Raw genomic sequence first — 13,347 nt, forward strand, 5'->3', positions numbered from 1 at the left:
TCAGGAACCCAGTAATGACCTTGCCCTCCCTTGGCCTTGTCAGCTTCTAACTTGATCAAAAACAAGGAGCTGGAGGTTCCACATAAAGGATAAATGAGCATGGCCTGAACTGGGTATTTGGGGCTCTAGACCACTCACCAGTGGGACCAGTGGGTGGGAGGCACAGCAGCCCGTGAGATCTCCTGAGGCTCCCTGAGGGCTCGCACCGGCTGCTAACACAGACAGCCAAGGACAACAGCCTGTCTCGTGCCTCTGAGAAGGAAGAGCAGATTGAGCCAGCTCAGGTGACCTTGAGAGAATCGCAGGGCTTGCCAGAGGCCCCCTCCCCCACCAAGGGCAGCCAAGTGGAGCCAGGAGAAGCTTCTGGGGCCTGGGAGTCCGACAAGGGGAGGGGTGTGTGGGGAAAGGGTCAGGGATCCCGTGTCAGTCCATCCTTGTCCTTGGAGTTTCCCATGGTCTTCCCTGAGTCCTTCCCACCTCATATCTGGAGGATGGGCAGGGACCCCTCAGCTGCCTCCAGCCTTGTCTGCCACAAGCCCAGCACACCTGCCTCAGGGCCACTCAGGCTCCCCAGGCACCTCAGCCTGGAGCAGGGCACTGTGGGGTTGTTGAAGGGGTCTCATATGGGTTGAGCTCCTACCATGCACCCAGTACTGCTCTAAGCACATGCCTTCATTATCCTCTCCACCTCCATTCTGAAGGGGCACTGTCCCCATGTCACACCCTAGGGCACAAAGATGCTGAGTGGCTTTCCCAGGGTCACACAGCCAATAAATAGCAGGGCTGAGAAGGCCTAGATTCTTCTTCAGGCCTCAGGACATTCACCTGCTCTGAGAAAACCATGCCTTCCACATGCCTCCAAGTATGTTGCAGACTGGGAATGGAGAGCTGCAGCAGCTTGGAGCAGTTAACATTGCCCTGGGGGGTGTGTGGGTGAGTCAAGAGAGGTCCTGCACCTTGAGGAGTGGCTTTGACATCTTCTGCCATTGTAAACTGCCATCAGTGTTCTAACCAGGTTGCAAGAGCTCCTAGGGGTCTGTGGAGTAAATACGTTGAACCAATGAAGGAAATGTATGGACCCTTGTCCAGAACCTTCTCAGAAACTGTCCCATGCCTCACCACAGGCTGTCTTCGGTTCTGGAGACCAGCAGACATATATACCAGTCCCTACTCAGCCACTTCCACCTGTGTGACCGCAGACAATTGCTTCAGTTTCCCATGTGCCATTGCTAAATGGAGCTATTCCTTCCCGAAACAATATGGGGAAAGTCCCAGCAGTCACCTTTGGCAGGTGTGGGTGGCAGGGAGACAGGTACACCTCCAGCTATCAGCGAACATACACACATTCCCACACAAATGCAAGGCCTCTCATTCTAGGCAGGGAGGGCCCCAGAGAGGGTTCCTGCCAAGACCATATTACCCAACATTGAGCATGGGATGCTCTCTTCTGGCCCCTCCCAGAGGAGAGAACAGTGAGGCCCTTGCTCGGTAGCCCAGCCCCAGCCACTCATCTCCTCCTTTCCCACCTGGGGAGTCTCAGAAGTATTCCACAGCTACCCTACCTCAGCAAATTTCCAGCCCCTCGGGAGGAGGCAAAATGGAGACACCAGCCCAGAAGTCAGACCCAGGGTTTTTGTTTGGCCTTGAGACTGGGGAAGGGCATGGTCCCTCAGACAGCCTAAGTTTTCCTTATATATAGCGGGGTGACTGAACCCTTAATTAGCTAGGCAATGCCAGGCCCCAGGGCAGGAGAAAAATCTGGAGAGCGGGCTGGAAGGGGCTTTTGTCTCCTCCTACTGTTTGGATCTCCCATCAGGTCACAAGCCACACCTGCCCCTCTGGTGCATCTGGCTAGATCGGAGCCCAAATATTAGGAGAGTCAAGGCCACATGCTAGGGTAGGGCAGTGAGGCCCCGTCCCTCAACCCCAGGAATGCCCCCTACTCTTACAGCCCCCTTTGGGAGGAAACACAGAGTCAACAGCCCTGATCTATCAGGAAATAGTCTTTATTACAAAAATTTGCATGTAAACAAATAAACACTGCACTGAACAGCCTCCTCTCAGAGCATGCACACCCCAAGTGTGGAGAAAGCTGGAGTTCCATCCCCACACACAGGCCTGCCCCACGGGCTGGGCTCGGGCTGCTGCTTGGGACACATACACACTGGCCTGTACACGTATCACTGTGGGCCCAGCCCTTGATGGTCCGTGGGAGCTGCCTGGGCAGCACCATCTGTCTGTCTGTCCATAACCATGAGGTGGGGTATGCCCAGAGTCTGAGCCAGCCCTGAGGCACCTAGGGCAGTTGGGTGGGCCAGCCCACCAATCTGTCCACTTGTATGCACAACGCGGTATGGGTCTGTGGAGTCTAGAGCACCGAGAGATCATGGCAGGACTTGGACTTGGCACGAAAGGCCATCTTGCGGCTGTTGCGTGCTACGATGCGGCCCAAGAAACGCTTTGCCTTCTTGCCAAGACTCTCTCGCCGCCGGGTACCTGCTTGTCGACGTGCATTGGCCTCTTTGCTGTCCCTGCGCAGGCGTATCTGGCGCACGACACCCTCGAACAAGGCCTGGACGTTGTGGTGCAGCGCCGCTGATGTCTCAATGAACTTGCAGTCGAAGACCACGGCACAGGCCCGGCCCTCTGGTGGGGACAGGGATGTGCCGGTTAAACTCTAGCCACCCCATAGCAGCTACCACTCAGGAATCGAGGGGTCAGAGATGGAGCCCTGGTGGTCCCCAGAAACACAGACCCCAGCTCCCCTACAGAGGATCCAAGGCATTGTTGGGTCACCCAACTGGCAGAATGTGCCCACCTTTAAGGAGCTCACAAAGGCTCACAAGAGGAAACTCATTTATGGAAATAATTTGAAGCCTGATATTCAAATGGCAATGCCGTAGCAGTCAACACAAGACAAGGAGAGCTTTGATGGGGACCTTAATATTTCATGGTTTGATGTTATATTATGATGAATAACCAGTGAAATCGGGAGGAAGATGTCACCAAGTCACTACTAGGTTCCTCTGAGGGACTCAGTTCTGGGGGTCACAGAGGAGAATACTGAGCCCAAGAGGGGCAGATCCTCCCCAGAGTCAAGACCATGCTGAGACCAGCCCCAGCCCTGAATCCATGCTCCGACCTCCCTAGCCCAGTTCCCTGCACTCTCCTCACGCCTCATCTGTCAGGCCAGGGCCAAAGGATACAGGAGAGGAGGGCCCTGAGGTGGCCCAGCTCAGTGCCCAGCAGCTTCCTCCTCCCACCCCCAGCGCATCTGGTCCTTCCCCCCAGGCCTCTCAGCCCTCTGGGAGTCCTGTGGGAGGGCAGCAGCTTTCCCCCTCTCCCCGTCAAGTATTCTTCCTGAACATTTTTAGCCACTTATGATCCCCAGGGACTTGAGCTGAGCCAAGACTTAATGGACCACAGGCCAGTCAGGATGTCCCTCCCTTTCCAACCCACTCCCTGCTCACCATCCAAGGAGACCTCTCGAGAGCGCACCAGGTCGCTCTTGTTGCCCACTAGGATAATGGGCACGTCGTCCATCTGCCGTGCCCGCCGCAGCTGGACCCGCAGCTCTGAGGCTTTCTCGAAGCTTCCCTTATCTGTCACTGAGTACACGATGACGTATGCATCCCCCATAGCCATGCAGTGACCAGGTAGCCAGCGGCTGCTATCCTGGGAAACACATACACATGCATATCTACCAATTGGTCTCATGCCCAGGCTATAAGGCTGTCCCTCTAAGCAGGCCCCTAACCCCAGGTCAGCTCTCCCACCCAGGCCTGGGTCTCAGCCTGCAGCCTACCTGCTCCCAAATGTCATAGACCATGAGTGATGCCTCTTCTCCATCCACCATGATGGACCGATCATACGTGTGCCCTAGGCAGGAGACTAGCAGTCAGGTTACCTGCTGGTTGCCAAAAGCCACCCTCCCATACCATGTGCCAGGTTTCCTGTTTTGGCCACACCCTCCAACTGCACCAGCGAGTACCCCCCGCCCCGCGCCAACTTTTCTCTCCACTGATGGTCACTGTGCAACAAAGAGATGACAGGCTGTGAAGCAGGATATAGAGGACATGGTGTGCCTGACCTCACCTAGACAACTCTTCCCCAAGCTGGCCATGTCCTGGGTTGCCCCTACTGTGTTCCCCGCCCTCCTGTTGCATGGGCCCCAGGGTAGCTCTGACCATAGCAGCCTAAGTTAGAATAGTGACTGTCACATTCTTTGGGAGCCTTGGTCACCTAGGGCTCTTCTCCTAGAAACTCCCTCTGGCTGTGTTCCTGCCACCCCTGGCAAGGAGGGCTGTCCTATCCCCATCCTACAGAGTTGCCTCAGGTACAGCCTGGGACTGCTACTCTGGGCATTTCTTCCCCTACCAAGGGCTGGAGGTCCCTCCTCCCTTAGTTTCCCCATCTGTGAAATGGGTAGGTAAGGCATGACTCTGAAAGTGCCATGTTATGCGCTGCTTTGAATTCAGGTCCCCAGCCCCGTCTCCCCTCCCTTAAATAGTCCCAGCCCCTCACCTGCGGCCTCTGCTTCAGGCCCATCCTCTACACCACCGAAGATGCGCGCCAGAGCGCTCTTGCCCACGCCAGGCGCCCCCAGCAGCAGCACCTTGTAAACGCTCTCGTCTGAGTCGCTGCCCCCTGAGCTGAGCGACTCGGAGGAGCCCTCGGGCCAGTCGAGCGCCGCACCCTGGGCCCCGGTCCCCGCCGCGGCCGATGCCAGAGCGCTCGGAGCCAGCGCCGCCTGCAGGTCACGCTCGTCCACCGGCATGCTTCGACGGTGCAGCGGGGGCGCGGGGCCCCAGGGTGTGCTGCCTCGACGGCGCTCGCGCTCCCTGCTCCCGCCGCGGCTCCCGCCGGCTCCGCTGCCGCCGCCATTAAGAGTCATGGCGCCCGACGCCGTCTGAGGAACGGGAGTGGGGACGGCAGGGTCAGCCGTCGGACAGACGGTATGGGAAGCTGGACCCCGGGCGCGCCTGCCTGACGCCGGGCTCAGGCTCGACGCTCGGGCCGAGGACCTGCGTCAAGGACACAGCGGTCCCCTCCCGGCCGTGGAGGTCCTGGCGCCTGACTCGTGAGTCACCCTCCCGACTCGTCCATCCGTACCCCGGACGGTGCGACCACCTGCACCCAGCTCCGCCAGGACACTCACCCAACCGCACACGGACACGGTCAAGAGAAGTAGGTTCCAGGCCTCGACACAGTCCCCTCGCAGACCCTGGCTCGGACACCCGACGCTGCGGCAGCCGCCGCCTCCTCAGTCCGCTCTGGGTCCCGGCTCCAGAGTTGCCTATTTAAGTGTCTGCCCGCCCCCGCCCCCACCCCCGCCCTCACCCACGTCCCGGCTGCTGCGGGGGCTGACGTGTCGGTCCTCCTCCCCCTCGGGGGAATCCCCCGCCCCCCTCCCAGGACCTGCACCCACCGAGACCCCGCCCCAACCGACTGGACAGACAAAGCCCGGGCAAAGCATGTGTGGTGGAAGGCAGGGAAGGAGGGACCAGGAGGGGGACTAGGTTGAGTGGTATGTGGGAGGGGCTTGGAGTTGGGGGTATCAACATGGCTGGGGTCAAGGGGGAAAGCCCGACAAGCCAACTGTGCCAGCTCCCCTCTGGGGAAGAATTAGTTCTGGCCCTTTAACAGTGAATTCTTCCTTTGCTCTCCCCCAGCCCTGGCCTGCAGCCCAAGCAAGCCGACCAATACAGGCTGGACAAACTTCACCCTTCTCTGTTCAGGACACCCACTCCCAAAGGGGCCCATATATGAGCTAGAACTGAAGGGTCCTAAATCCGAGCTTCAAGTCTTGGCGCCAAGCCCTGCCTACTCCCCTCCCTGCCCTGGGGAATTGAAGGTTCTACCTGATGAGCCTGCCCTTCAGGGTGAGGGTTAGTGTCACCATGTGAGCTTCTGGGAGCACGTGGAGAACTTTGGGGTAGGGGGTGAAGGAAGGGAGGTGCTCTGGCAGTGTATTGCAGGTAGAGATGCATGCTTGATTTGGGGGGAGTGAATAGAGGTCCAGAGAAGGGAAACTATGAACTCAGCACCACCTCACCTCCCAGCACCCTCCAGACAGCTGCCAGCAACTCTGCTAAAAATACCTGGTCCTGGCCCTTCCTGGCCTTTCTGCTCCTGGTGTTCTGCTCCTGGGCTGGAGGTTGCCCAAAGTTGGGGAAATCCTGGCAGACAGGTGTCAGATGGCAGTAGGAGTGGCTAGGGGTGGGACTGGACCAGGGCTGGATCCAGCTGCTGTAAGTCTTCAACGTCTGTTTCCTTCCCTCTGGTCCCAGATGGGCCTGTAGTTCAGGGCATATGCAGGGCCTGGAAGTTCAGACTCCCATCTAGGAGCATAGATGTAGAGTGCAGCTGGGGCAGGGCTGGAGCTGGTGGGTGGGATGAGCCACCATGTGGAGTCCCCATTGCCCAGAGCTCACCTACCCCTTAGAACTAGGGTGGGTGCCAGAGCATAGAGGGGAGGAAATATAATGAGGGAGCTTGGTTTCTAGACCTGTCTCTGCCTCCAGGCTTCTGTGTCTTGCCTCCTCTCCCTGCGTCAGGGTGCCCAGCTATAAAATGACCTGTTCCCTTCCTGACTCATGTCTGGGTGTGTGAGGATGGGGGGCGAGGGAGGCTATGAGGTGCTTTGTGACAGGGATCTGTTATCAGACTCTGATGTTTAATTGTGATGAGTGTGGTGGGGGTGGGGGTGGGGTGCCCATTCTGGCTTAGGTGACATCACTGATGGAGATCCTGGTGGGTTGTGGTAGGTTGCTATGGAGACCTGAGTGGGGATCTCTGGAGGCTCTATCAGTTTCCTTGGCAACATCTCAGAGGGCCTTGGGATGAGGAGGGCCTGGCTAGGTAAGTAGGAGACGGTTCACACAGGACCCTCTGGTCTTGAGATCCTCAAAGTAGGCAGGGGCTAGACATAGGGGTGACCGGGCCACTATTGTCCCTCCCATGGTCCTGTGTTCTTGGGGGCCTGGGCAACCCCCTGCTGGCCCTAGCTTCCTGGATGAGATCCGGTGGCAAGAATCTCATCTTGGTGGGTGGAGCCTCCTGCTAGGACACAAGCCTCAAAAGCCAGCAAACCACTTCCCATCAGGAACCCTGGCCTGGGCCGTTTATGACCCCTCCTACCCCTGAAAATAACCCCCCAATGTCCGGCAGAAGATAGGTATGTGGCATAGCTGTGACACTTCCCAGCAGGGAGCTGTGCGAGGAATTAGGGCTGGGTTTCCCCTCCAGTAACCTGAACCCTCGACTTCAGCAGTGTTTCTTCATTGCCAAGGGAACTGCATCCACACTGGGCTAGTCAGGCCCCAGGCATTCCCCAACAGGCCAGACACACCACAAGCCTAGGTATGGCCAGGGGCCCCAGGAACCAAGACCAGGACATGACCTTGAGACAACCCCACTCCCACCTCCTGGTCCTCCCAGCTCTGTGGACTGAGCTTGGCTGCCCTGGAGCAAACTGAATCTATCCTAGTAACACACCTAGTAACAGCCCAGGCTTCAAATCCCAGCTCTGCCACTTACTAGCTGTTTCTGTCCATTTATCGTGGGTGAGCCTCAGCTTCCTCCTGTGTAGAACAGAGATAATGTTTGTATGGTTTGTATGGGGGTTGTTGTAAGATGTAAATAACAATATGAAATGCAGAGGTAAAATGCTTGGCATATAGTCGTATCTCAATACGAACACTTTTAACATTCTTGTTTGGATGGGACAGGTTGAATGAATCTGTGTCCCCCTCCTGCTGCTTCTTTCTTGCTTCTGTTCCATTCTCTCCAAAACAGTGGTTTGCCTAGGAGAGGGGCGATGCAGATACCCTTCCCCGCCCCTCCATACCCACCTTCCCTCTGTGGGATCCCACACCTTTCCCCCTCCCTCTAGTAACAAAAATTTGCAAAGAGAACTTGGCTGGGTTTCAGTATCCCCAGCCCTCCTCACACAGCTGCTATGCCCCACTTCCTTTGTTCTAGGGCTCATTTCATTCAGGAGTACCTGGCTGCCTCAATCAGTAAAGCATATGACTTGAGTCGTGAGTTTGAGCCCCACACTGGACATGGAGGCTACTTAACAAAAAAAGTAAAAAATTAAAAAAAAAATAAATAAATAAATAAGGCTCCATTCATTCATTCATTCATTCATTCATCTCATTGGCCTGTACTTAGTACCTACTGTGTGTCAGGCCCCTGTGCTGTGGGCATGATAATAAGCACAAATGGACATAGCTGGGCATGTTCATACATGTTATCTAATCCCTGGGCCAATCTCTCCAGCTATGATTTGTTGTTCCCATTTTGTAGACAGGGTAACCAAAGCCTGAGAAGTCACGGGCCAGAAATAGCAGAGCCAGACACACCTGACAGAGGGCTTCAGAGTCCTCAAAGCTCACCCCATCTCATACCCATATACAACAGATGGAGTTCCAGAAAGTTCCCTGGGCCCTAACCCAAGATTCACAGATGGTGTCCTTGCAGGCAGCCAGGGGCCACGCACAGATGAGTCAAGACTGACAAGGGGACTATCTGATATGCCAGCTGTGATATGAACAGCTTGATATCCCTTGCCCATCATGGCCTGGCTGCTGGGAGGGCCAGCTGAATCACTCAGTGACACCTACGTCCCTCATGACCTCCCACCCCCAGCAGACTTTAGATAGAAGGGGTAGGCAGTGCAGAGGTACACACATGGTGAAGCCCATATGTGGATATAGGTGGTCGGGAATGCTCCCTGGGCCCGAGGGACCCTGGTTGGTCACCTTGCCTTTTCCCTGGTAATTGTCACAACTATGCCCACATTACACATGAAGAAACCAGGGAATGTGGACTGATGACTTCATCTGTCTGAGCGTGGGCAGCCAGATCTTGGTCACTAGGTGGCAAAGCCCCTCCTTCCTGGAATTGGGGGTTGGCAACTGTGGGGGGAGGGTGGGAGCCTAGGCCCTTCCATCCAGGCAACAGCGCCCCCTGCCAGCTGAGGAGTATGAGCCAAACTGCTTACGTTCCTCTTTACTCCCTGACTGGAAGTCTTGGGGTGAATTATTTCAGAAGCTTGTTTCCTCATCTGTGAAATAGGGATAATAAAGGGTAGAAACAGCCACACAGGGCTGGGTGGAGGACTGACTGACTAGGTAGTATATGCAAAGCTCTCAGCTAGTGCCCACTCTCAGGACAGGCTCAATATTGTCAGCAGACCCTCAAGAGATCTGCAAAGAGCCTCTGAAAGTCTCTGCCCACAATCACACCGGAGCTTTTGCAGGGATGAAGTGGCCAAGGCAAGGCTTCTTAATATCCTTTGTATCTTCAGAGAAAGAAACTGAGGCAGGGAATCATGGCATTATAGTTCCTAACTGGCTGATCCTAGATCCAAGCCCCATGGACCATGCTAGTGACAGACTGTGCTTTGGGCACAGGGTTGGGGGAGGCAGAGGGCCCAGACCCCAGCATCTGAAGTGACACACATCTCTGGGGATGCTGGTGGAGTGGGTGCTTCAGGGTCCTTTCAATAAAGAAATTGGCTGTCACTGCCCTGACCAGAGGACCAGACCGGGCATCACCAACAGTGAGACAAGCGGGCATTACACAGCTACTGGTGGATGCTAAAGGATACATAGGAAATTCTTGAGTTAATAAACTCAAACCTGAACTCAATCAATTTCCAGTTAATAGGAAACACAGCCGACAAAAGAAGAAATCAGATTGCAGGACTTCTTCAGGACAACTCATCTTTCAAAAAAGTCACTGTCAAAAAAAGATCAAAACATGGGGAGTGGGGAGACAGTTTTAGAAGAGGCTAAAGAGAGATACCAATGCACATAAAGTTTCACTGGAGCGTGATTTTTTTTTTTTAAATAGGCTCCACACTGAGTATGGAGCCCAATGCGGGGCTTAAGCTTATGACCCTGAGATCCAGACCTGAGCTGAGATCAAGAGTCAGACGCTTAACCAACTAAGCCACTCAGGTGCCCCAAAGCCTGATTAAAAAAAAAATTACCAACTATGAATGACATTTTGGGGATATTCATAAACAACTGGATATTAGATAGTGTTAGGGAATTTTTTTCTTTTTTTTTTTTTAGATTTTATTTATTTGACACACAGGGAGAGATCACAAGTAGGCAGAGAGGCAGGCAGAGAGAGAAGGGAAGCAGGCTCCCTGCTGAGCAGAGAGCCTGATGCGGGGCTGGATCCCAGGACCCTGAGATCATGACTTGAGCCAAAGGCAGAGGCTTTTTAACCCAATGAGCCACCCAAGTGCCCCGGAATTTTTCATTTTTTGGCCAGATAACAGTACTATGGTTATAGTACTCTTAGGAGACGGGGTTGAAATACTTAGAAGTGAAGGGTCATTTATCTGCAGTTTACTCTCAATATATTTATAGTATGAGACCAGTGATGTAACATATTAACAACTGTTAAATATAGATGATGGGTATACAGGTGTGATCACTACACTACTCTCTCAAAACTCTTGTATGCTTGTAACTTTTCGATTGGAAGACATTTTTAAAATGCACTGCATCTCATCCACTCAGCCTGTAGAGGAACTTGCACTCATGATCACCATCTCCTCTCAAACCTGGAATGACCCAAGATGAAAGATTCTGAGACACACTGGAAATGAATATAAATTAAGGGTTTATTACAAAATGTAAAGTGTTAGTTTAATGACTCGTTGTCAGTGATTCAAAAAAACAAGGCCATGAGCCCTGGGTGTGACTGGGGGCAAAAAGCCAGGTTCAGGAGCGGGCTGACAGGCACTGGTTCACAACCTCCAGCAGGTGGGTATTCTCTAGAGCAGCTGCTACCCGTTCCTTATCTGCAAGCTGCTTGTTCACTGGATGGAAAAAAAAGAAGGCATGGGGAAGGAGGATCAAAGCCAGGCTCTGGCCACCGTGCCAGCCAACCCCACTTCTAACCTTTGCATATATACGTACACACTTGCACCAACCTCCTGTCACCTCCTTCCCGTGACCCCAAGCCTCGACCAAGCCACCCAAACCACCTGAGCCAACACCTACCCCCACCCTATTAGGATCCCTCCCACCTGGAGGCCCGTGTCCGCTACCTCCTGTACTATCAAGTCTGACACACCCTAGTGCTGTGTCCTTAGGCGAGGGAGAGAGCAGGAAGGGAGAAACATGGTAAGCACAGGAGACTTAAGCCAGCTTCACTCTAAGCTGCCGCCTCCCCTGAAGAGTCACCCACCCAGGCCCCCTCCTTCCATCTTGCCCTGCGAACCACCAAGGCAAGAGGGAAGCCTCAGGGCCAATGCCTCAACATCGGCCACACTCACCTGCATGCTCCGAGGCATGAGTTCCTGGTGTAATGTGCACATCCATCTGGGAGGGAGACAGGTGGGGCCTGAGCGTTTATCACCTGTCTACCCCCTTGATCCCTTCCCCCCACTCACCACCTTCCACTGATCCTACCTCCTAATGGTGACTGTGGACTCTGGACCTTCCATTACGCCCCAAACCCACCCAAAGCCACTCCATCTCTACCCAAAGACTGGCTGCTACGGTTGACTTAAAGGCCTGCCTGTGCCCTATCCCTGCTCCAAATTTAGCTATAGCTTCCAGTCCCCTTCCTGCCACACTCACTACTTTTCTGCACTTTCCACCTCAGGCCTTTATCCTTGTTGTCCCATTCAACTGGAAAGGCTCCTCCCAGTTTCATCATTGTTAGTTGGGATCCTTGCAGGCCTCACTCTGATGTCCGTGTTCATGCTCTCCGAGGCTTCCTCAGTAGCACAAGCTCACCACTGCCCTATCCCTGGGGCTCAGTTCCAATTTACCTTGAAACGCTGAGGAAGGGATCGAAGAAGCTTGACTTTGATGGACAGGCCGATAAGAGTGGCCATGCTGCAGTGTGGAATGGTGGGTGTGAAGGCCACAGCCACCGTACTCTCGGGGTCGCTCACCTGGTTGGAAGAATGAGATCTCAAAAGGACTGCCTTCTCCTTCACCTTAGTATTTTGCTTCAGGATAATCGTCTAGCCTCTATAGGCCTGTTTCTTTATCTATAAAATGGGCACAGCAATCCCCCCCTTCCGAAGATATCCTGACGAGTCCGTAAGCTCCGTAAGTCCGTAAGCTTTCTGACTCTTCCGAACCATCTACCCCCTCGGACGCAGGCAATGACTCACCTGAACCCGGACTTGCTCCACTACGTTCAATTCTTCCAGTGTCAGTGGATGCTCCGGGTCATTGATGGAGCGAATCAGATGTGGCAAGTGAAGGAAAAGGGACTGTGTGCGCTGGCCCACTCAGAACCCTCAGCGGGGAATGCCCAGCCCCGATACAGCTCCACTAACTACTGGACAACATCACTTCAGCCCCCTCCCAGGCCCCAGAGAACCCGCCCCCGCGCGGCAGCGGCGGATATCGAAGATCTCGCGCGCGTCGATGCTGTCTGGAACCTGCTCGTCCTCCTCGCCCGCGGTCACCGGTCGCTCCCCAGAGCGCTCGTAGATGAGCGGGTTAGCGTTCTCCAGGAGGCCGCCCCCCATCCCACCGCCGCCCACCATCGCGAAACTGCTGCCGGCCGCCGTAGGCGTGCACTTCCGCTGCGGCCGGAGCACTTCCGGGGAACGGGCAGGGGGCATGGCGTGGCGACGGGGTCGCTAGAGGGACAAGCTGCCCCGTCGGACCTCAGCCTGGGGTTTGCGGGGAGCGGTGGCCTCGGCGCCCTCTGTAAATTAATCCGGGGACGCGCAGACTGCCCCGACGAATACACAAAGAAGCCACTCGAACGGTACGGGGCGTTCGAGCGCGTAGGTGTTGGACCGCGGAGGTCACGGCTGGCTTTCTTCGGTCAGGCGTATCTCCGGGCACCACTGCCTCCAGGAAGTCGGCCCTCAGGCTGGGCGCGTCGCCGCGGGCCAAGTGTCCTCTGTCCTGGCACCGTTTACAGCGTTTCGGAGCCTCTAGGTGACGCTCCTGCATCGCCCGTTCCACCTAGGGCCCCAGAGTGCCCGCGGAGTCCCTAGCACATGGACCCGCAAGCACTCTGTAAACGTTGCCAATCTGTCAGTAAATGAGTTTGAGCTCGATCTTTGCGGAAGGTGGGGAGAGGGAAAGCCATAGGATTGGGTTGAGGTTGTCACAGTCATGGGTGCATTGGCAGGCTGTGGCTGAGGAGGGAGAAGGCCCACAGAGACCCTCAGATTAGGGAAAATAGGGCATGAGGGACCTTGAAGGTGGACCCAGAAACTGAGTCCTGAAAGCAAGGAGGAGCTTTCAGGATGGGCAGTCACACCTCCCTGCTTTTCCTCACGCAGTTCCCTTCACCTTGAACGAAGGTCGTTCCCATTTCTACATCTGTGGGAATCCTGATTGC

The 13,347-nt window shown here is 55.1% G+C and overlaps 3 protein-coding genes across 4 annotated transcripts in view; 1 reads left to right on the plus strand and 2 right to left on the minus strand.

Moving 5' to 3' along the window:
- Positions 1–1,990: 1,990 nt before the first annotated feature.
- On the minus strand, positions 1,991–7,627 carry LOC111152876 (RRAD, Ras related glycolysis inhibitor and calcium channel regulator). The gene is made up of 6 exons (XM_022511575.1): positions 7,540–7,627; positions 6,102–6,321; positions 4,525–4,909; positions 3,806–3,879; positions 3,471–3,675; positions 1,991–2,646 (listed from the first exon to the last, which is right to left on the minus strand). The coding sequence occupies exons 3-6, from the start codon at positions 4,892–4,894 to the stop codon at positions 2,369–2,371; spliced, it is 927 nt and encodes a 308-aa protein (XP_022367283.1). The 5' UTR covers positions 4,895–4,909; positions 6,102–6,321; positions 7,540–7,627; the 3' UTR covers positions 1,991–2,368.
- A 3,000-nt stretch (positions 7,628–10,627) lies between these two features.
- On the minus strand, positions 10,628–12,570 carry LOC111152841 (family with sequence similarity 96 member B). Of its 2 annotated transcripts, XM_022511514.1 has the most exons (6): positions 12,394–12,570; positions 12,155–12,234; positions 11,804–11,929; positions 11,303–11,348; positions 11,075–11,114; positions 10,820–10,843 (listed from the first exon to the last, which is right to left on the minus strand). In XM_022511514.1, the coding sequence occupies exons 1-5, from the start codon at positions 12,533–12,535 to the stop codon at positions 11,086–11,088; spliced, it is 423 nt and encodes a 140-aa protein (XP_022367222.1). In that variant the 5' UTR covers positions 12,536–12,570; the 3' UTR covers positions 10,820–10,843; positions 11,075–11,085. The 2 variants fall into 2 exon arrangements, with proteins under 2 accessions (XP_022367221.1, XP_022367222.1); XM_022511513.1 differs by lacking the exon at positions 11,075–11,114 and having other exon boundaries at positions 10,628–10,843.
- A 41-nt stretch (positions 12,571–12,611) lies between these two features.
- LOC111153057 (cocaine esterase-like) overlaps positions 12,612–13,347 on the plus strand; it is a 9,151-nt gene continuing 8,415 nt past the window's right edge. Inside the window, exon 1 of the mRNA XM_022511859.1 lies at positions 12,612–12,616. Coding sequence (XP_022367567.1) covers positions 12,612–12,616 — 5 coding nt within the window. The remainder of the gene's footprint in view (positions 12,617–13,347) is intronic.

Source organism: Enhydra lutris, unplaced genomic scaffold (genome assembly GCF_002288905.1).
Source record: "Enhydra lutris kenyoni isolate GAN:26980312 unplaced genomic scaffold, ASM228890v2 scaffoldscaffold30, whole genome shotgun sequence".
Classification (NCBI taxonomy): Eukaryota; Metazoa; Chordata; class Mammalia; order Carnivora; family Mustelidae; genus Enhydra; species Enhydra lutris.

Excerpts from the sequence above, each read along its gene's own strand:
- LOC111152876 (XM_022511575.1), bottom strand. The coding sequence starts at position 4,894 with ATGACTCTTAATGGCGGCGGCAGCGGAGCCGGCGGGAGCCGCGGCGGG. Across the intron at positions 3,880-4,524 it reads GCCTGAAGCAGAGGCCGCAG|GGCACACGTATGATCGGTCC; the intron begins GTGAGGGGCTGG and ends TCTCCTGCCTAG. Across the intron at positions 3,676-3,805 it reads TCTATGACATTTGGGAGCAG|GATAGCAGCCGCTGGCTACC; the intron begins GTAGGCTGCAGG and ends TGTGTTTCCCAG.
- LOC111152841 (XM_022511513.1), bottom strand. The coding sequence starts at position 12,535 with ATGGTGGGCGGCGGTGGGATGGGGGGCGGCCTCCTGGAGAACGCTAAC. Across the intron at positions 12,235-12,393 it reads CGACGCGCGCGAGATCTTCG|ATCTGATTCGCTCCATCAAT; the intron begins ATATCCGCCGCT and ends TTCACTTGCCAC. Across the intron at positions 10,844-11,302 it reads TCATGCCTCGGAGCATGCAG|TGAACAAGCAGCTTGCAGAT; the intron begins GTGAGTGTGGCC and ends TTTTCCATCCAG.